The 22,288-nt window shown below is 37.9% G+C and overlaps 1 protein-coding gene and 2 long non-coding RNA genes across 4 annotated transcripts; 1 reads left to right on the forward strand and 2 right to left on the reverse strand.

Moving 5' to 3' along the window:
• The first annotated feature begins 1,586 nt into the window (after positions 1–1,586).
• Positions 1,587–7,217, forward strand: LOC148725625 (uncharacterized). The gene is given in 8 exon segments (XM_088730667.1): positions 1,587–1,744; positions 2,157–3,675; positions 3,757–3,912; positions 3,999–4,129; positions 4,220–4,459; positions 4,462–6,566; positions 6,741–6,928; positions 7,116–7,217. Coding segments are annotated over 5 exon segments (1,860 nt in total). The 5' UTR covers positions 1,587–1,744; positions 2,157–3,256; the 3' UTR covers positions 5,376–6,566; positions 6,741–6,928; positions 7,116–7,217.
• Positions 7,218–10,293: 3,076 nt separating this feature from the next.
• On the reverse strand, positions 10,294–16,200 carry LOC148725626 (uncharacterized). 2 transcript variants are annotated; one of them, XR_015990758.1, is made up of 4 exons: positions 14,344–16,200; positions 13,240–14,214; positions 12,327–12,482; positions 10,294–11,485 (listed from the first exon to the last, which is right to left on the reverse strand). It is a non-coding gene; the product is annotated as an uncharacterized LOC148725626 (long non-coding RNA). The 2 variants fall into 2 exon arrangements; XR_015990757.1 differs by having other exon boundaries at positions 13,240–16,191.
• Positions 16,201–18,192: 1,992 nt separating this feature from the next.
• On the reverse strand, positions 18,193–19,279 carry LOC111334054 (uncharacterized). Its single transcript, XR_002695197.2, has 3 exons — positions 19,156–19,279; positions 18,818–18,940; positions 18,193–18,651 (listed from the first exon to the last, which is right to left on the reverse strand). It is a non-coding gene; the product is annotated as an uncharacterized LOC111334054 (long non-coding RNA).
• Between the last annotated feature and the right edge of the window lie 3,009 nt (positions 19,280–22,288).

A 22,288-nucleotide genomic window follows, 5' to 3' on the forward strand; every position in this document is an offset into this window, starting at 1 on the left:
GTTTTATGGTTATTCTTACCCTGGTCCCAGAGGTCCTCTTCTCTCTAAAAAAAAAAATAGGATAAATCTCTTCTCCCAAAAAAAATCGATCATCAAATCTGTCACTTTTCAACAGCCAATAGGAAACGTCAGTATCAAACAAAAAACAATGATATAATTTGGATATATCAACGGTTGAAATGGTAAATTGGCCACCGTAACGATTACAAAAGCTGACGTTTCGAGCGTTAGCCCTTCGTCGGAGCGAATAGAAGAATTGTAAGTTGTGTGTGCTTTTAAAGGCAGAAAATGGAGCTACGTTATTAGTGGGAACATGGCAACGAGAAAAACAAGAATAAATTAGTTGAATGAAAAGCGTTCGTTGATCGTGGGATTTAGACTGCCGGTTTGAAAGCCAATCAGACTTGATAGCCAATCAGATCGCGACGATCATCAGCTGAATGCACCAAAGTGAGGTTCTCAATGATCTCCACCAGTGGGACAGAGCTGAATAATGAAATGCTTCGTCAGCGGGTTGCCGTTAACAGCGCGGGCTCAAGTGTCCTAGTTCTAAAACTTAGCGAAATTAGCGAATAATAGTAAGGGCTGACTTTTAAAACCGAGGAACTCTGTTTTCGTCGAAGGCATTTTCCTATTTCCAGAGGTTTTAAGGAGAAAATTAATTTTTGAAACTTTTCAGGGGGTGCGCCAACTTTTGGAGGTTGTTCTGTAAAAGAAAAGCGGCAAGGAAAACGACACCTCGAAGCGACAGAATAGGAAATCATATTCATGCGACTCAAAATCCGTGTTTCCGCGGCAAAATCTAGCGCATGCGAGCACGTTATTCAGCTCTGTCCACCAGAGGTTCTCTCGACTGCTCGCTGCTTCGTAGCTCGTTGCCGGCGCTTGGCGCCGATTGTTTTTAGGGAGAAGAGGTTTATGCTATTTTTTTTTAGAGAGAGGAGAACCTCTGGGACCAGGGTAGGTTATTCTCAAACTTGGCTGGAAAGCAGCAGTGACGGTGCCTCTACACGAGAATTTGCACCGGCTGCTGGAAAGTGTTCGAGGCGAGTACAAAGGGAGTAAGGAGTAAATTACATCTCAAATGATTTTTTTTATTTTATACGTGCTTAAAATTAATCTCGCGCTTCTTTCGCACGTTTCTCTCGCGCGTGACGCAAGAGTGATCTGTTCCCCGCGCGAGGAAACTTGGTCTTCTCTTTATGTGGTAGAAAACCATACGGTGGCCTTCAACTGTCACATCAAATTAAAGTCACTCACATCAAATTAAAATCACTCGCATCAAATTAAGATCACTCACATCAAAATAAAGTTACTCACATTAAACTGAAATCACTCACATCAAATACAGATCGCTCACATCAAATACAAATCGCTCACATCAAATTCAAATCGCTCACATCAAATTCAAATCGCCCACATCAAATTCAAATCGCTCTCATCAAATTCAAATCGCTCACATCAAATTCAAATCGCTCACATCAAATTCAAATCGCTCACATCAAATTCAAATCGCTCACATCAAATACAAATCGTTACATCAATTGGTCAGCGGCTAAGTCAATGAATGCTATCCCCAATGTTTACTCGGTCTTTCACCTTACCGCCATTTTGTACCATCCGTTTTGTACGATCGTTCTTTGTCTAGACACTAGTTCATTGATCAGAATTCTAGCAAATATGTATTGCACTAATCGTGGAAGCGATGTTGAAAACTGCAAATTCTGCAGAACCTGGGGCAAAGGTAAGAGAAATGTTGCACATATTTTATGTTCTATATGTATATTATGGACGATCGGTGAGATCCAGTGTTGTCCATTTCGGCTCAACATCGTCTTGCACGTGTATGGTGGCCGAGAACTGCCGTTAAAAATATTCAAATTTATAGGAATTATTTTTGTTATTTTTTTTTAATTTCGATTTATTTGTCACTTTTCTTTTTAAAATAAAAACAAGTGAAAGTAAAATGTAAAATATAAATAAAATGAAACCAAAGATAAATTAAATCAAATCAAAATTAAATACTACCTGGCCGAGCGCTGTCACTAGTTTTTTTTTTTTTTTTCGCGGTCGGAAAAAAAAAATTTGTTGGTGGCCACGCTGGCCACGCTGCCACATGGCCGTGGGCTGCCAAACAAACCCAGAATTACTTGCAGGATACCTTTCAAGATTCTAGTATGGCGGATGCCACATGGAAAAAGTTAAAAGAGAAAGTGACTGTGAAAAGAGGGAAGAAGCATGAGGCAGGAGATACAACGCATAAATTAATTAAAGGAAAGGAGCTGTATAATAGAAACTGTCAAATTCAATGAAGAAAAAGAGCCGTTTGCTCACGGTGGGTTTTGCAATGCATACAAAGCAACCACAAAGCACCCACAGTACAAGGGGACTACCTGGGTCATTAAAAGATACCTTCCTGATGCTGTGAAGGGAATAAATGACATTGGGCAATCTGTCCAACAACACACCCAAAAGGCGGTTCAGATGCATCTTCTTGCAAGGAATTTTTCTCGCCAGTTGGAACAAAAAGTCATTGCAAAACACAGGCAGCCCAAGCTCACTGCTAGAAAAGCAGACGTGACTCTTCCCGTGTTGTGCAACGTTTTATATTTTTAAAGGTTTGTATGGGATGTTATCGGTTTGCCTTAAAAGAGAGAAAAAAATGTCTTGTTTTGAAATAAAATGGACTTACCTTATTGCCTTGTTGTTTTCTTTGTTGATTACTAGCGTCTCAGGCCATTTTGAAGCGTTTTCAGCGAGTTAGCGCTATTGGGGCTTATACTATTTTGCGAAACGAAAATTTACTATTTTGCGAAACGAAACGAAACGAAATTGTGCAAAATCTTTTGATGGCGTTTTTTCGCCTTTATTTAGAAAATGTGTCGTCATCGACCGAAACAAAATGTGTCAACTAATGAAATGATCAGTATTTCTAAGAGCCTGGTCACCTCTCATTTTATTGACCATAATAGAACTTGTTTTGCATAGAAGTAATTTTGGCAGAATTACTATTTTGCGAAATGGCGTGTTTTTACCTACATTTAGCAAATATGTCCTCTTCGTCCGAAACAAAATGTGTCCAGTAATAAAATGGTAAATATTTCTAAGAGCCATTTCGCCATTTTGTTTTGTTTCGTTTTGCAAAATAGTACAATTTCATTTCGTTTCATTTCGCAAAATAGTATAAGCCCACTATTCGCTACTTTCGCATTACCCATAATGCTTTGCGCCTTGGGGGGTAACCACATTAAGCAAAATGGCGGATCTTGGTGCTCAACCCAAGGTGAATCTGAAACTCCCAAAAACCTTCAAAGAAGTGTCCAGTTTAACTAAACCAAGGCTGAAAGAAATCTGCAAAGTATTATTTATTGATTTTGAAAAATCAATTGGTAAAAAGGCACTTGTCAACGTCGTATGTAACGCTTTAAAAATCTCTACTTCGGGTCTTGGAAGCAATGCTACCAAACAATCTTCTACTTCGTGCACCAACACTCCAACAATTATGTACCTTCAAAAACTAAAAGACTGGCAGAAGAACTTAAATGGAGTACCATTACTGATGGAAGAATCCATAGTAAAAGAGTACTTGATCGGAGCTGGATACGACAAGAAAGCAGTGAGAAAATACAAAACACTACGTGCTTGGGAGCACAAGCAGGGAATTCATTCAGTCAAGTAAGTTTACAATTGAAATTAGCAATATTGATCTGTTTTAAAAGTTGTTAAATTGATTTTTTATTTGCCTTGTTTCTTTAGAGTTCATTTGCTTCCTGAATACAAGAACTTTTGGGCTCTCAGAGGCAGTTGTAATCCCTCGTTTTGTACGGACCGTGAAGAAAGTAAACTGATGTACTTGGTACTACAAAGGTCTACAAGCAAGCCAGTGTTTTCCCACTGCACATGTACTGTTGGGTATGTTTGTTCTGCCATTTATAAAACAGCTCATACATGTAGCTGTGAATGATTTTTCTGATGTAGTATTAATTATTTATTTATAGATTGAGAGGTGACTGCAGCCATATTGGAGCACTTCTTTTTATGCTCTGTGATGTTGTGGCAGAGGGGAAACAGCAGCTTCCACCAGATCTCACTTGCACTGATTTGCCATGTTCATGGTCTGATCCTAAAGGTAACAGCATTTCACTTATTGTTAAGACATTTTTAATTTTCCTTTTTGTGGAAACATTTTTGTACTATATATATATTTTTTCATTGCCAGGTGTCAAGGTTGAACCAGTCCTTGTGGAAGATATAAATTTTTATAAAGCCAAGTTTGGAAAGGAGCCTCCTGTAAAGAAATTGAAGCCTACTCCAACCATAACAGAAAAATATTATGGTATTGATGATCTGGAAAAACAAAAAATGGAGGAACACAAAATTAACTTGAAAAGAAATATTTATGATGCAAATCTAGGTAGTCCATTGCCACCAATCTACCACATTCTTGGTAGTAAAGAAAATTACACTATATCTGAAAATTACTTCATAATCTTCCTGATTTTATGACAGCTGATGACATAAATCTTGTTTTTTGTCATGAAATACAAGTTGATTTTGAAGATAGTGAAAGAACCAAACAAGAGAACATTATAAGCCCTATAAAGGATCATCCAGCATCCTTATCTGATATTCTTAGGAAAGCAGATTCAATCATTGAGAAGATTAGCGTGGATGATGACAGAATTAATGAAATTGAAAATGCCACAAGAGAACAGTCGAGGAGCTCCCAGTGGCATGCTGAGCGCTTCCCTAGAATCACTGCATCCAAGTGTAAGCGTGCTCTTATAAAAGAAACAACAAGCCCCACCAAAGCCATGCAAGAAATCCTCTGTTACAACAACGCCTTTCAATCACAATACATGAAGGATGGAGTCAAATCAGAACTGGAAATTATTAATCAATATTCTAAATGCACAGGGAATGAAGTACAGCCATGTGGATTTTTTGTATCCAAGTCCCATCCATTCTTGGGTGCCTCACCAGATGGACTTGTTGGTGATAATGGTTCCATTGAAGTCAAGAAAATTCATCCCCAGGACAGTGAAACACTAGAAACTGCTCTCTTGAGGCTTAACATTGTGAAAGCTACTGATAGCATAAATGAAAACCATCCATACTATTATCAAATTCAACAGCAGTTGTTTTGCACTGGAAGAAAGTGGACAGATTTTATTGCTTCAGATGGCATCAAGTTATTTATTAAACGAGTAGTATACAACCCTGAGTTTTGGAAGACTAAGTTGTCAAGACTTGAGGAATTTTATTATAATGTACTGCTACTGGAGCTTGTGTACCCTAGAGTGAAGGATGGTTTGGAAAGGATAGGTAAATTAGGCATTGATTTCTCCACTTTATCTACCTTAAGGCAAGAGTAACGATATTTCAATCTGCTTTGGAAGTATGGGTGAACTATGCATTCTTTTTTCCTACTTTATCAAGGGATATAGAATCAAAATTGAAAGGAAGATTACGATTAACCATAATGAAAATCACTCTAATATAGGTGACATGTATAGCTTTTTTGCTTAAATAGATTTCAATGGAATAATATGCAAGTAATTCTATTTTCAAACTTTAATAATAATTTACTTGCTTCACAGCCAAGACTCTAGGTGTTGCTAACATTTTTACTTGGTAATATATTATAAACATGAAAATATAAGAAATATAAGAAATCAATAAAAATAGCCAGTTCTTGTTTCAAAACTGTTTGTGCTCACTTTAAAATTGGTGTCTGAAAATTAACTAAATATGCACATACAGTAAAAATCTGTTCTGCCAAGTGAGCCATACTCAGTCGGACTTCATTATCAAGAATGTGATAAGTTTTGATCCTTTGAATTGCCCTTTCGACATGAATTCTGGCTTCTGCTATTTTTTCAGACCTTTCCCCCTCTTCTTTTTTCATTTGTGACCTCCCTTGCCCTTTAAAATCCGGAATAGTAACCTTAACCCCACTTTCGAGCATTGTATCACTAATATCAAACCCCCTATCACCCATAACTTACATGTAGTTCAAGTCTCTTCGCTTTGGCTTTGGAATTTCAACATACTGTGTCGAGTCCGTTTTTAAACTGTTCTTGCTCGACCTAGATGTCTTAATCGAACTATGGCTGTGGATAAATATTGATGGCACGAATGCCTTGTCACTTGGATCGTCAGACTTTGCACCTCCAACAAAGTGCACTGAGCAAAGACGAGTGTTGTCTGTTGGAGTGAAATTCACTCGTCTTATACGTTGCAACCAAGCTCTTCTTCGCCTTTCTTCTTTTGGAATTCTGTAGAACTTTAAATCTGGATTTCGTTTACGGTTATTTGAGCAACCATGGGCACAACAAAAGTCACTTTTACCCATTCTAGAACATGTCAACAACCAGTCCGTCTGACGAGAATCCAAGATGGCACCCTCTGAAGTCCAGGTTACCCCCCAAGGAGCAAGGCATTATGGGTCATGCAAAAGTAGCGAATTGGCAGCCCTCGGCCATGTGGCAGGGTACGGCCACCAACAAATTTCTTTTTTCCAACCGGGAAAAAAAAAGAAAAAAATAGTGGCAGCGCTCGGCCAGGTAGTATTTAATTTTGATTTGATTTCATCTATCTTTGGTTTCATTTTATTTCTATTTTACATTTTACTTTCACTTGCTTTTATTTTAAAAAGAAAAAAAATGAGAAATAAATTGAAATTAAAAAAAAATAAGGACAAAAATAATTCCTATAAATTTGAATATTTTTAATGGCAGTTCTTGAACACCATACACGTGTGAAAGTGGGATTTTGGGAAAAGAACGATCATACAAAATGACGGTAAAGTGGAAGATGGAGTAAACATTGGGGATAGCATTCATTGACTTAGCTGCTGACCAATTGATGTAACGATTTGTATTTGATGTGAGCAATTTGAATTTGATGTGAGCGATTTGAATTTGATGTGAGTAATTTGTATTTGATGTGAGCGATTTGAATTTGATGTGAGCGATTTGAATATGATGTGACCAATTTGTATTTCATGTGAGTGATTTCAATTTAATGTGAGTAACTTTATTTTGATGTGAGTGATCTTAATTTGATGTGAGTGATTTTAATTTGATGTGAGTGATTTTAATTTGATCTGACAGTTGTAGGCCACCGTAAAACCAGGATTAAAAAAAGACCGCTTAAATCAAGTGAAATTGGTAAAATAACAACACCAGGAGCAAACAACACATGTATGGAACAAGGTAAGCCATTTTTATATAATATTTTCACTTTTAACTATCTCTGTGGATATCTTGTAGAAAATCCCATACAAACCCTTATAAATATGCAAATTGTGTTCCTTGTGTGGTTTTCAAAGAGAGCTTGGGCCACCTGTGATGAGGGAGAAGTATGTTCCATAAACTACATAATTTTTATCTCCATGATGAAAAATTGTAGATGAAATTTGAACTTTGATTGCACAATGAAGTTCCAAAAGTAAGCAACAATTAGTTATCTCAGACCAAAATTTCTCAACTGGTGCAAGCAACTTGGCTAAGACGTACAACTAAAATTGACCAAATCATAGATACAGACAATGATCTCCCTACACTTAATCCTTAACACCCCAACATCATTGTATGCATATTCTCCACACTGTTCCTCATATATAACCTAAGGTGCTAACAAGGAGAATTTGCTTATCAATCAAGAATGTCTTCAGTTGGTGATCATTTCCTTGATTCTCGTGACCTTAATGTGTGATTCAGGGTTGGTATTGTAAGGAGAAATTAGATGCTGGTCACTCTTACACTGATCATTTCCTCTATTCTCATGATCTTAATGTGTGATTCAGGGGTGATATTGTTAGGAGAAATTAGATGCTGGTCACTCTTATGCTGATCATTTCCTCTATTCTCATGACCTTAATGTGTGATTCAGGGGTGATATTGTAAGGAGAAATTAGATGCTGGTCACTCTTACACTGATCATTTCCTTTATTCTCATGACCTTAATGTGATTCAGGGGTGATATTGTAAGGAGAAATTAGATGCTGGTCACTCTTACGCTGATCATTTCCTTTATTCTCGTGACCTTAATGTGTGATTCAGGGGTGATATTGTAAGGAGAAATTAGATGCTGGTCACTCTTACACTGATCATTTCCTCTATTCTCGTGACCTTAATGTGTGATTCAGGGGTGATATTGTAAGGAGAAATTAGATGCTGGTCACTCTTGGGCTGATCATTTCCTCTATTCTCGTGACCTTAATGTGTGATTCAGGGGTGATATTGTAAGGAGAAATTAGATGCTGGTCACTCTTACGCTGATCATTTCCTCTATTCTCGTGATCTTAATGTGTGATTCAGGGGTGATATTGTTAGGAGAAATTAGATGCTGGTCACTCTTATGCTGATCATTTCCTCTATTCTCATGACCTTAATGTGTGATTCAGGGGTGATATTGTAAGGAGAAATTAGATGCTGGTCACTCTTACACTGATCATTTCCTTTATTCTCATGACCTTAATGTGTGATTCAGGGGTGATATTGTAAGGAGAAATTAGATGCTGGTCACTCTTACGCTGATCATTTCCTTTATTCTCGTGACCTTAATGTGTGATTCAGGGGTGATATTGTAAGGAGAAATTAGATGCTGGTCACTCTTACACTGATCATTTCCTTTATTCTCGCGACCTTAATGTGTGATTCAGGGGTGATATTGTAAGGAGAAATTAGATGCTGGTCACTCTTGGGCTGATCATTTCCTCTATTCTCGTGACCTTAATGTGTGATTCAGGGGTGATATTGTAAGGAGAAATTAGATGCTGGTCACTCTTACGCTGATCATTTCCTTTATTCTCGTGACCTCAATGTGTGATTCAGGGGTGGTATTGTAAGGAGAAATTAGATGCTGGTCACTCTTACACTGATCATTTCCTTTATTCTCGTGGCCTTAATGTGTGATTCAGGGTTGGTATTGTAAGGAGAAATTAGATGCTGGTCACCCTTATGCTGATCATTTCCTCTATTCTCATGATCTTAATGTGTGATTCAGGGGTGATATTGTTAGGAGAAATTAGATGCTGGTCACTCTTACGCTGATCATTTCCTTCATTCTCGTGACCTTAATGTGTGATTCAGGGGTGATATTGTAAGGAGAAATTAGATGCTGGTCACTCTTACGCTGATCATTTCCTTTATTCTCGTGACCTTAATGTGTGACTCAGGGGTGATATTGTAAGGAGAAATTAGATGCTAGTCACTCTTACGCTGATCATTTCCTTTATTCTCGTGACCTTAATGTGTGATTCAGGGGTGATATTGTAAGGAGAAATTAGATGCTGGTCACTCTTATGCTGATCATTTCCTTTATTCTCGTGACCTTAATGTGTGATTCAGGGGTGATATTGTAAGGAGAAATTAGATGCTGGTCACTCACAGGGGTTTAAGGGTTAATATAGTTACACAATCCATGTAAGTTACCTTTAGTTCTCCTTGGTTCCTACTGTCATAATTTTTGTTCTGGTTTGCTATTCTGATAACACAAGCATTTGTGTAGAACTTATGTAATTTGCGTTTGGTTTTAATTTGTCCAGTCAAAATTGTGCTCAATTATAATTCTAACCAAACATGTTTGGTAAAGCTGATTATTCTGTGAAAAGACAGCACCTGATTACTGTCAGGTACTTACGTCCCTTTGATTTGAAGCTCACTTTGCTGAACCTTTTTTAATCCTAACATCAGTATGCACATTCTCCATACTGTTCCCAACACATTTCCCAAGGTGCTGACGAGGAGAATTTTTTAAACAATATTGGTGATCACTTCCTGTATTGTTGTGACCTTGATGTTTAATTCAGGGGTAATATTGGAAGGAAAATTAGATACTAGTCCCAGGGTTTAAAGGATTGAATCAAGTAGCATCCTGGATTTTTTTCATTTGCACTTTTGGACAAATAAATTGAGTGATCAAGTCTGCCATGCTTTTACATAAATTTTCCCCTTTTTTTCTCCTTTTGACAGAAAAACCTGTGTACAAGGGCCCAGACCCTCCCCCAAACAGATTTAAAATCTGACCAGGATACCACTGGGATGGTGTGAACTGCTCAAATGGCTTTGAGAACAAGTGATTTGCCATGTTAGTCAACAAAGCTGCTGTGCAGACAGTTGCATATAAATAGAGCACTATGACATGTGATTGGGAAAGTACATCAGTTGAAACAGGGGCTGTTTTTAGTGCAGAATGTACTTTTGGCATGGTTGGGTGGGTGGCAAATGTTCAGCTGTCATGTACATGTCTGATGTAAAGGAAGAAATAATTTTAGTACAACACAAACCCAGAAAAGCATTAATTTATTTTTTCACCTCTCCTTAACATACACCTTGAAAATCAATCCCTCTGTACTTCACTATGTAACCTTGTGAGATTTGTGCCACAAAACAGATGATTCGATAGATTGGTCACCAAAATGTGTCACAAATGAAACCAATGAACCAAACTTTCCTGTGTTAAAATTGTTTGAAAAGGAACATTTTCTTCAACTCTATAAAATAACACAAGTGTAAAATGTAATTTGTTTGAGAAGTTAGAGAGCTTCAAAGCAGCATACATGGAAATAAAGAAATATTAGATTGTTAAAAATTTTAACACTAGGAGTGTAAAATTTAAAATTTGCCAGATAAACAAAATTTTAAAAGGTCTACACCTGAGCCATGCTGCCCATCCAGCTCCAGCTTATCCCAGTTTCTGTCAAACAAAGTGACTAGGAATACTGCAAGTTCTCACTGGATGGGAATCAAGTCTATTGCAGGTTAAACCCCCCTCCCCTCCTCCCTTGCCCCCCAGCATTATTTCAGGCTTCCTTAACAGGTCACCAGTACTCATCTATACTTCTGGGTGCAGAAAGGCACTGTGAGAGTAACTTGTTTGACCAAAGAGCACAATGCAACAACTCAGCAAGGTCTTGATCACAAACTTCTGAACCAATAGTCCAGTGCACTAACATCAGACTACTGTGTCTTCCGCATGGACAAATGGTTTGTTCCAGCTCTATGATTATTTTGTAGAGTATGAAGTATGCAAGTATTGCATCAAACCCTTATAAGCATGAAATGAGTACAATCATGACAGGAAAAACCACAAAAAAGCATGTTAATTAACAAACTTACTGTTCATGACACTGTTCGTGACAGTTACTTCAAAGCCATAGCTTATTTGACCATAAAAATAAATAACAGCCTTACACTGGTATTAAATACAATCTGTAAAATAATAGCTGCTAAAACTGCTAAAACTACTAAAACACACTTAAAGCCACTGAGACTCAAAAAGATTACTTCAATGCTGAGCCACACAAAAGTGCCATATATTTTATGGATAATACAAACAAATGAAAGCCTTTGGTTTGTCTAACTATTTTAATCATTAAAATAATGGCAGAAAATACCAATTCGCCATTTTCAACAACTAAACATTAACACTCAGTAAATATTTCCGAGAGGAAAAGCCATCTACACCTGATATCAACCTAAAGAAAATAAAAAGGAAACACTAGGTGAGCTTGGATGAAGTACAATTAACCATGTATTCAAAAGTAGTTGTTGAAAATGCTTAAAGTTTGTGTGTGTATAAGTGTAAGGTGTTAAATAAAAAAAAAAGAGGTGACCATTAAGAATGGAAGTTTTTGCATGAATTCAGCAAGAATATCTCTATTTTGGAGCCTCATGAAATTGCTTCTCACACAGGTATAAAATTCTCATAACAAAGGCCCTTGTTGCACTCCTTATTTTAACTGGTTATGTGAGAAGAAAAAAGACTTCTATGAAGTATGTTCTACTCATCCAACATTGCTCGGGACTAGTTCTAGTTCAGGAAGAAGTGTGTGGGCTTGAAGATATCATTGGCCTTGAGTTTCCCAGAAATAAGTGTGTTGATCAGTTCAAAGCTTCATAAAGCTGGCATTTGAAATTTGGAGAATTGGTTTGTTCAAATTCCTACCTCCAGTAATGCCCTACAACAGTGCTGGATTTGATTGTCAGTTTTTTTCGTAAAAGTCAAAATCAGCATCAACTGTGAAATTTTAGTCATTAACCAAACTTAAAAAAAAAACTTGACCTTGTAAACCTTCTGGTCTGAGGCATTTGCTTGCAAAAATGGGCCTCTTATCAAAAAAGATAAAACACCTTAAATCCAATGGAAAGACAAGACACTTCTCCTTTAAATTCCTCACCCTTGCCAGGAAAGGTTCAAATTCCCTACTCCATGGGCTCAGTACAGTCAAATTCCTATGGGTTTCCCAGGGAGAGAGAGGAAGTGTTGAAGCTTCTAATTTATCAGGCAAGTTTTAAGTGAACTAAGCCTAACATTACCTGGTTAATTCTTTACCAAGAGGACAATATCGCTTCTATAATTTCCAGTTTCTGTGTTATTTCTTGTAAGAGCACTTCTATCTCTTCCAGATTCCATTTTATCTCTTGTAAGTTGAACAATTCCTCACCAATTATCGTACCATGTATCAGTTCAGTCTGTTTAAAACGAGAAGTCAGTCCACTTTAGAATGAAGCAATCAGTGATCATACAAAGTAAAAATGGACCAAATTACATCAATACCTTTGTCTGCAAATATGTGAGTAGAGGAATGCAAACACAAGTGACAAGAATATAAATTTATTGTTTTTGTTACTCTTCATTGAGAAAGTTAAAAGGAAGAAATTAACATATCCATTTAGACTTGCTCTCAAAACTATTTCCATTCGAAAATGTACAAAGTGTATAAATGCCTTTTGTGTCTTCATCAAAAAGGTGAAACACGAGGCTAATGCATTTCGCAAACATTACTATTACATAATTATGAAAGTGGCGTGAAGTTGCGAAGAGAAATTCGAATTAGTAGATAAGAGTTGTTGTGATAACCTTTAGTAAAAATGTCCATCTAATTTGCTCTGACAAACTTTGTTAATGACAAAACCAAAGGCAAAAATATCAAGGTTCTTTTCACTACAAAGGTGCAAAGGCATGGAATACTCTACCTAGTAAACTTCAAAATATAACTTCACCACCTAATTTTAAGACATTTCTCAAAATTTATTTATGTAATTGATATAATATACCTTGTAATGTAACGTATATTGTACATTTCATGAATTTATTTTAATTTGTAATTTGTTCGTGAACTTTTTTCGTATTTCATATTTCTAAATACATTTTGTTATACTAATTATGTCTTAAGCAGGCCACCATTCAAACCAGCTTGAATAACGTTCACAGTATAATACACAATACCTCTTTGTCCAAATCCTCCTGTGGGGTTTTAGGCCCTGGATTGGGTGGACTATCCATATTAGAATCGCATAGCTTAAAGTAAACACGCGCTCTGATTGGTCAATACGTCAACCGGAAGAGAGGGTATTTAGCGTGGAATCGCCCTAACGCATAAAGCGATATAGCTGACGTGAGTCGCGAGCAAAAATTATTGTTACGGACGTAAATACAACTAGTGCTACGAAAATATGAACAAATATGAAGAAATTTATAGAAAACGAATGTCTCCCAAATTTTGAATTGAAATTGAAATTTTTAGAAAATTGGAGGAAACCACTTACGCTCAAAAGTACGAGAAAACGCATAGCAAAAAATCAAACTGCCAGAGACGAGGGAAGAAAGCCAAACGACAGTTCTCGCCGAGGAAAACCAAACAAGCGTTACGAAAGAAAACCAAAACAGGTATCAATGCCGAAAAGGGTCAAGCATCTTTTCCCGAAATCCGAACCATTGTAGCCTATACAGACGACGAACTGGCCTCTTTTAGATACAACGTGGTTTCAAAAAACACTAGACGGCAAATTCACGAATTCGAGTGGTCGCAAAACTGTCATCCAAGCGCTCAGTGATGATTTCGATCCAGTGGAGATATCAGAGCTCACTGGCCACTCCAATCCGGAATCCATATCCAGATACAGCGATAATCCTCTGGAAAAACAGCGGCGAATGTCGAATAAGTTGGCCGGTTTCAACCCACGCCAAGCACGACAACTACCAACGGCTATTCAAGTCATGCTTTATGGGAGATTGTTCTCAATAGCTCAGCCACGCCAAGCAACACAGCAGCTACTAGTGACCTTGACAGCAATGCCAGTCGTTCTAGTTACCTGATGGCAGGAGCAGTTGGCGGAATGTTTACTGGAGTAACTTTTAATAATTCTCCAGTAAATATTTCCATAAACTTTCAGTACAGCATTGACACCAACGAGCGACTCCCTGCGATGAAAGAAAAACAGTTAAAGTTGTGACTTTTAACTGAACTGTTTTTCGCCAGAGTTTACCGAGAAATTCCAGTCTTAATCATTATATTTTGAATACACTTTTTTACAACTGTAAAGCACTTACCGGTTTTTTGTAGATCTTGCTTTGATACCGGAACGCTTGAAATTTTCATTTCGCTTGAGGATTTGACCATTCAGTTGTTGATTGTCGGCGCCACATTCTGCCAAGGGGAGTGGTAGCAGGCAAATCTCTGTCTTAAATAACTCCGTATTGTGTACTTTAAGTTTTTTTACTGAAGATTGTAAAATGTGAGGCACCGCTTTCTCCACGAGTTTGAAATAAAAGTGGTTTTCATTCTAAAAATATCTTGTTCCCTCTATTCGCTAGATATTGACACCTGACTTTGAAAGGGTTTCCATTGTTTGCGCACTGGCGTGGCGCACAAAAATACAAAACATCTGGTTTCGCCAAGTGATTTGGTGACTTTAGCTATGTGATGCAAGGAAAATTCTCGAGGTACAATTAAAATTGTCGACGGTTCAAACGTGAGCGACTTACCTTGCTTTCCATTCCCTTAACAATGACAGCTCTGACAGTTGACTTTAAAATGGCTTTCTTAAGGGCGCGCGTACGGAATAAAAACAAACAATAACATTGCCGTTTTAATTTCTTGTTTTCTTATTTTTATTCTGTTATGCGATTCAAGAAAAATTCACTACCTGACTCGTGAATTCCACGTTAAATTTCACTTGAAAAATCGATATCGCACGAATCGCTTCGCGATTCGTGCGATATCGGTTTTTCGCGTGAAATTTAACGTGGAATTCACTCGTCAGGCAGTGAATTTTTCTATAGAATCTGTAACAAAATAATGTAGTAAAACTCCCGTGAAAATATGTGGGTGCGGTAATTCCAGAACACCAAAACTTTTTTTTTTCCTTTTGAATTTGTAAAATCTCAAAGTAAAAACTTCCAATCGATGATGGGTCCAAATGACCAAATTGATGTTGACGTGCAAGATGCTTTAACAGCGATTTCGACTTTCTTTTGCGAAGTCGCGCGCACTTTTGACCTGAATTGGTTGAGATTTTGTTTACAACTCTTTGTACCCATTATACAACTTCTTATCGCTGATTTGTTTAATTTCGAAACAGATCCGGCCGCTTTCACTAGTTTGGATATCTCGTAGATTAGTACTTTCACATCCGAGGAAAAATGTGCATGGGGTAAGGTAACTGGGAAGTGATTAATCGTTATCTTCGCATAATTTTCTGTGTAAAGTCTTCCAGTCAAAACATTAAAAAAAATTGTATTTCTGACACCTGAGGACTATTACTTGTATGCAAGGTGAGAAGAAAATGTAGCAGTTGAGAAAAGTACATTCAGAATTTTTTTTTTCGAGCCTCTCGAAAAGCCGCAGTAAAGTCAAACAATTTTGCATTGAAAGACACGTGCAAAATACGCAATAATGCGTTTCCTTCTCGATCGTCTGCGCTGAATTGAATCGATTCTCTCTCTTGAGGCATCATTTCATAAAATATTCTGAGGAAGAAAAAGTTATAAAATAACAGAGAAGTACTCTCACCTGACGACAACCTTTGCAATGATAAAGAACAGTATTCCTTCCCTTTAACCAAATGCTGTCAGTTTTGTCAGATCGTAAAGGTGTATCGAAAATAAACATCGAGGGTCACATGACCAAGTGAGAACTCGGCATAAGTTATGTCGAGCACTGGACTGGACTAGTAAAACGCGGACTAGTAAAACGTGGACTAGTAAAACGAGGACTGGTGGAATGAAGACTAGTAAAACGAGGACTAGTAAAACGAGGACTAGTAAAATGAGGACTAGTGAAGCGCGGACTAGTAAAACGCGGACTAGTAAAACGCGGATTGGTAAAACGTGGACTGGTAAAACGCGGACTGGTAAAACGCGGACTGGTAAAAGGCAGACTGGTAAAACGTGGACTGGTAAAACGAGGACTGGTAAAACCAGGACTGGTAAAACCAGGACTGGTAAAACTAGGACTGGTAAAACCAGGACTGGTAAAACGCGGACTGGTAAAACGCGGACTGGTAAAACATGGACTGGTAAGACGCGGACTGGTAAAACGCAGACTTAGCAACAACAACAACAACAAAAAAAACAATTTCATAGGAAGGCGATCACAAGACTTAATGACGAGCCAATTCAGTAAGTGACAATCCCTGTTTGACCTTTAAGCTACACATGGGTTTGACATGCGCCAGATACAAACGATTTTATAAGTTTAGGCTAACAAAGAAAGAACTTTGTTCAGCAGCAGTTCAAAATCTTAAAATACACTTTCGTCGTAAATTTCTCATCTGGAGACTATTTTTCTCTTATATTAGAAATTGTTTATTTCGTCGTAAATTTCACGGCAGAAACGCAAAAATTCGACGAATAAAAGTCGCATTAAATCTCCTTGTGTCTAGGTAGAAAGAGTCTCATTGACTTCAGCTTTTCGGTGGAAGAAACACCGATTTACACACGCCATTACAGAAAACAAACAAGCAGACAAATAAAAATGTTTCGGTGAAAGTTTTCTCTTTAATTTGAATAACATTTGTTTTCTTTATAACTCACTCGCTATCAAATTGTTAAGTTCAAGGAGGATATTCCCGTAATTCAACTGGTAATTTTAGCCCCAAATCATTCAGGTTCTTCAAATTAAAGAGAAAACTTTCGCCGAAACATTTTTATTTGTAAAGGTAGTTGAAAGGCTTCCGAACATATTTTCAAACATTTTTTTGAAAAGTAACTGTCACGATGTGACACCTGTCAATTGAGGAGGAAAGAAGCATACGCTTTTGAAGAAACAGCAGTACTGGTGTGACAAACACACACGAGTTAACTGATCATGCGACGATTTTCTCGTAAAGAGAAAAACAGAGATCTTACGGAAAGTATTTTTTATTTCCAACAACGATTAATCTTCGAAGATTTACCTCTGTTCCGTTTCAAAATGTCACGGAAAGTCAAATTGTAAGTGAATGCAAATATGTGTTTTGGAGTTGTCAGTCAGCTTGTTTGTTTTCTGTAATGGCGTGTGTAAATCGGTGTTTCTTCCACCGAAAAGCTGAAGTCAGTGAGACTCTTTCTACCTAGACACAAGGAGATTTGATACGACTCTTATTCATCGAATTCCTGCGTTTCTGCCGTGAAATTTACGACGAAATAAACAATTTTTAACATAAGAGAAAAATAGAGTCTCCAGATGAGAAATTTACGACGAAAGTGTATTTTAAGATTTTGAACTGCTGCTGAATAAAGTTCTTTCTTTGTTAGCCTAAACTTATAAAATCGTTTGTTTCTGGCGCATGTCAAACCCATTTGTAGTTTTTAAGGTCAAACAGGGATTGTCACTCACTGAATTGGCTCGCCATTAAGTCTTGTGATCGCCTTCGTATGAAATTTATTTTTTTGTTGTTGTTGTTGTTGCTAAGTCCGCGTTTTACTGGTCAGTGTTTTACTAGTCCGCGTTTTACCAGTCTGCGTTTTACCAGTCCGCGTTTTACCAGTCCACGTTTTACCAGTCCTCGTTTTACCAGTCCACGTTTTACCAGTCCGCGTTTCACTAGTCCGCGTTTTACTAGTCTTCATTTTACTAGTCCGCGTTTTACTAGTCCGCGCTTTACTAGTCCGCGTTTTACTAGTCCGCGTTTTACTAGTCCTCGTTTTACCAGTCCAGTCCAGTCCAGTCCAGTCCAGTCTGCGAAATACCGTATGCCAATATCTCGGTAGTGACTGACCTCTTTATCCGAAGTCATTGTTACTTTCACCACGAAGCTATATCCCATCCTTAAGTTCAAATTTTCAGTAAAATTTGTTATCAATGATTTCATTTTCTGCGATTAAGCGATCAATCCGAGGCCCAAATCTTGCACATAAGAGATTAGAACCGGTAGGCAGAGCCCCCTAAGCTGGCGTGTACCTGACTCAAATCTGTTGAAAGATTTAATGAAACCATTTTCATAATGATAAAATAAAATAAAATTTGACAAGAACTTTATAGTTACCTGTAATAAAAAGAGACATTTTACTGAAAAAGTGAAAAAACGTGTTCTGTCCGAAAGCAATTTTACCTAACTCTGACTGTTCGATCAGGGCTAAACGAGAAGAATGTCGAAACGCGAGCTGACCGATGGCGAAAAGTACAATTATAGTAATAAAAACATTTAGTCCGTTTTGTGAAAGTATGACATTTAACCTTCAAATTTAGGATGGATGATCATAAATAAGTTTCAAAGGGTGCGTAAAGTTTTCAAGACATAATTTACATAAATTAGGCAGGCGGGAGAAGTTTTCCGTTTTGAACGTGGTTTAAACTCAAAAGTACTTTATTGGTGGTGTTTTTGTAGCCTCAGTTCTCCTTGGAAGATCCACGATCGATTGCTCATTTCTCCTTTACTGCAAAAGACACATAGCAAGTGAATTGGTCCGTGTTCCCCTTTAATCTACAGTAACAACTCTCAGTAATCAGGCGATGATGAAGCTTTGTCGCGTCGTTTTAGTCCTGAAATTACCAAGTTGGTAGGGTCTGCGAAAGAAGGGTTTACGAAAAAGCTTTACTCGCCGCTTGTCTATGTTTGAACTAACCACGCTGCGAGTAATAGAACAATGCACAAGCGGCCACGTGTTCCAGTGAGGCTAGGTGTCCATTTCCCATCACTTCTTTTCTCTTACTTCCTAACGCTGTCTTATAGATTGTTTCAAAATCAAGAATCACAAACAAATTCTCTCGTAATTTTCTTCAAGATCACAGGTTTCGATGTGATTTGAAAATGTTACACAATCTCGGGTTTCTCAAGCCCATTTTAAGGCCACTGTAGCTGTTATCAACTTGTTCTAGACTTGGAATTTCTTAACGTGTACTTATTAAATAGCGAAGCTTCTGATGATACGTATAGTTACCTGAAAGAATCCAACAAATCCTAACCAACGAGATAGGCAACATTGGAAAACCTTAGCATCAGTCCACCCCAGCGTAAGTCACCCACACTCCAAATTTGGGAAGGCGCACTTTACAGGCATTACATCATGGTCACTATGGTCACATGAGTGTAGTTGGTTTTGTTTCGTTTTTATACAGATCGTCCACGCCAAAACATGGCTATCACCGGTAGAGAAATGGTGTCATATCTTGACGGTTATATTCCTTTTGTGAAACAAGATGCTATTAACAAATGCTTATGTTCTTTATTGCTGAATGTCGTTCTTTTCATGATAATACTAGACTCAAGGGACGCGAACGGACAACAGCGTCCTTTCGTAGCTGAAATGTAGATTGGGGCAGGCAAGGATCGTAGTGCATTTACGCATTGTACATCTAGAAGGCATAAGACAAGATTTAGACGATATCAATTTTATAAAAAACCCAAAATGATCCCCAAAATTCTAGACTGCCACCAAGCATATGAGCAATTACTTATAATTGCACTAAGTACAAACAACGTTAATCGCTCGCTGATCGCAAAGAGAATTCTGACAAATATGCCAACTGTTCGCTTATACCCGCCGGGCGTGGCGTAGAATTTCCGCTGCGGTATTTAATTGTGATAAACAAGTCTATCACCCACATCATAATGCATATTCAGCGAGTGTTTATGTTGTTTAGCCATAGCGAGTCAGAGAAGACGCTTGGTTGGAAGTTCTTCATAATGACATAGAATTATTAGCCTATGTTAGCAATTTTTTTAAAGGACAGTCAAGAAAAAGCAGATCATTTGATTAACAACTTTTGATTTGCGCTTAGTGTAATAATAGTTTTAGCGTGTACTTCCTATAAATAACCCCTAGTGTAATTACCCCGTTTTTTGGCGCCAGAATGTTGTCCCAGGGAATCTGGGGACCAATTACCCCCCCCCCCTTTTATTTAATTTAATTTCTTTTACAGAGCACATGACGAATTCAATCTTTGTATAACGGTCAACCGAAGACGTCAAAGGAACACATAGAGATGTATGGATTGCCCTACAAATTGTAGGTAACATTTTCGTTACAACTTCAACTCTCAAATGTCATTTCATATTTGGAACAATCAATCTATTTGTTTTGCAGTTTGACTGTTTCCTTTATCAAATAGTCCAGAAATAAATGGGTCTCTATACATCAGCAACCTTTCCACTTCAGTAACGCTTCACATCGCGAGCGCGAATCAACTTCAACCACTGATTCCAATGGTACGACGCTCGATATTCTTGCTACCTCGTGAAAGTATCAAAAGAATGTGTTTCATGCACTCAATAAGGGACCGGTTATTTATTAAAGGGGGGGGGGTGGGCTGGTGCAAATGGGGTAAGGGTCATACCTTTTTATGCACCTGAAAATGGGGGGGGCTTCATAAAATTGTGCAACCATTTCCGAGGGGCAATGTATTTTTGTGCATTCCAATTTCCTTTCCACAAAAAAGAAACAACACTGAAGGGATCAACAACAAGTCAAATATGATTTATTGGCAAAATGATGGCATAACAAACCAACGAAACATGGTGTACAGCAGTCCTTTCACACTTGGACAAAAAACTTCCTGTATTACTCAGTATCACCGTCCTCTGATTCACTATTTGAAGAGCTGATAGAGGGCAAGTACTCTTTAATTGGTGTACAAGCTTGATTACTTATAAGCCCTCTTCCCATTATTTACATTAGCCAGTAAACTTGTGTCCCTTTTAAGGATATTAGAGCAGCCACATTGACTTCCTTAACTGGAATCTCACTATCAGACAGTAGTTTGGAGATTGAACCAAAATTCTCTTCTTCTCGTCCAGCTTTTCTCTTCTGTGCCTTTCTCTTATTTTCGTTATTTACTTTAAATAGTTCGGAAAGTTTTATTTAAGTTGTATTAACACTGTTTCTGTGGTTGAGGGTAGGTCATCTTATTTCATGTACAGACTCGAAGGGGGGCCACATTATGTTATGCAGTGGCAAGAATGGGCCCACGGGAAATTATGTCTACGAAAATTAAAATGCACCAGCCCACCCCGCCTCCCTCTAATAAATGACCAGTCCCTAAGGAGAACGAATCACAGAAAGGATCATTATCACTGTCACTCAGGCTGACTGTTCTAACTGAACTAAACTATAGATTTTGGAATGTTAGCCCACTAGCACGTTTGTGTAGTTGTTTAGACTGTTTTCACGATTTAATTTCTCATTTACCTCAAAAGTGATGGTAATGTTAAAAGAGTTTATCACATGACCCGTCCGGCCTCACTGGCGCAACAGTGAAAGCTGGCGTATTTGGGGCCGGACGGGTTGTCGTGAGCTGGTCCGGAAAAAGCCGTCTGGCTCTGGTACACTTGATCGCTGTTGTTGCAAAAAACAAGTGACCGCAGGGAAAAAAAACAGAGAAAGAAAGTAAGATTTTTCAATAAGTTGTGAGTTTCTTGTTCTGACTCGAACAAATGAAGGAAAAGTTTTTATTGTGGAATTTTTTTCGTGGTTTTCCCGCGCGTACCAGTCAAACTTTTTAAGAATTTTTCAAAACTTAGCCAGAGGTCATGTGATAAAATGCTTATTGACTGAGTGGGAGGACAGGAAATATATGACTCTCGTTCATCATCATGACGTATGGACCGAGCGCAGAGAGGTCTCATGACCTCGAGCCAAGTGTTTTTCCGTCAGGCCTACCACTCAGTAAATAAGTATGTAATAATCTAAGCTGTTACCTTAATTTAAGAGGGCCTCTAACGCATATAATTTAGAAGATTCAAGTTTATTGATCATTAATCCCTAATATAAGTGGACTACAGCGTTCAAGGTGTGGCAGTATAGAAGCACTTAGAAGCACTGTACATTTAGTGCAACATCAGTAGGCACCAACTTTTTTAGGCGTCTCAGGCTCAAATTTTATTTGGGCATAAACTTTCTTGAGATCTCTGATATGTGATTTTGGTAGGAAAGCTTGCTGTCGATATGAATACCAAGAAAGTTTGAGAGGTGATTTTACAACAGGAGAAAACTGAGAATTCGCGTGATACTAACGTAACATTGAAAACAAGAGAAAACTGAGAATGCGTGAGGAAACTGAGGAAGTGCGAGAAAA

Source organism: Stylophora pistillata, chromosome 8 (genome assembly GCF_964205215.1).
Source record: "Stylophora pistillata chromosome 8, jaStyPist1.2, whole genome shotgun sequence".
NCBI lineage: Eukaryota > Metazoa > Cnidaria > Anthozoa > Scleractinia > Pocilloporidae > Stylophora > Stylophora pistillata.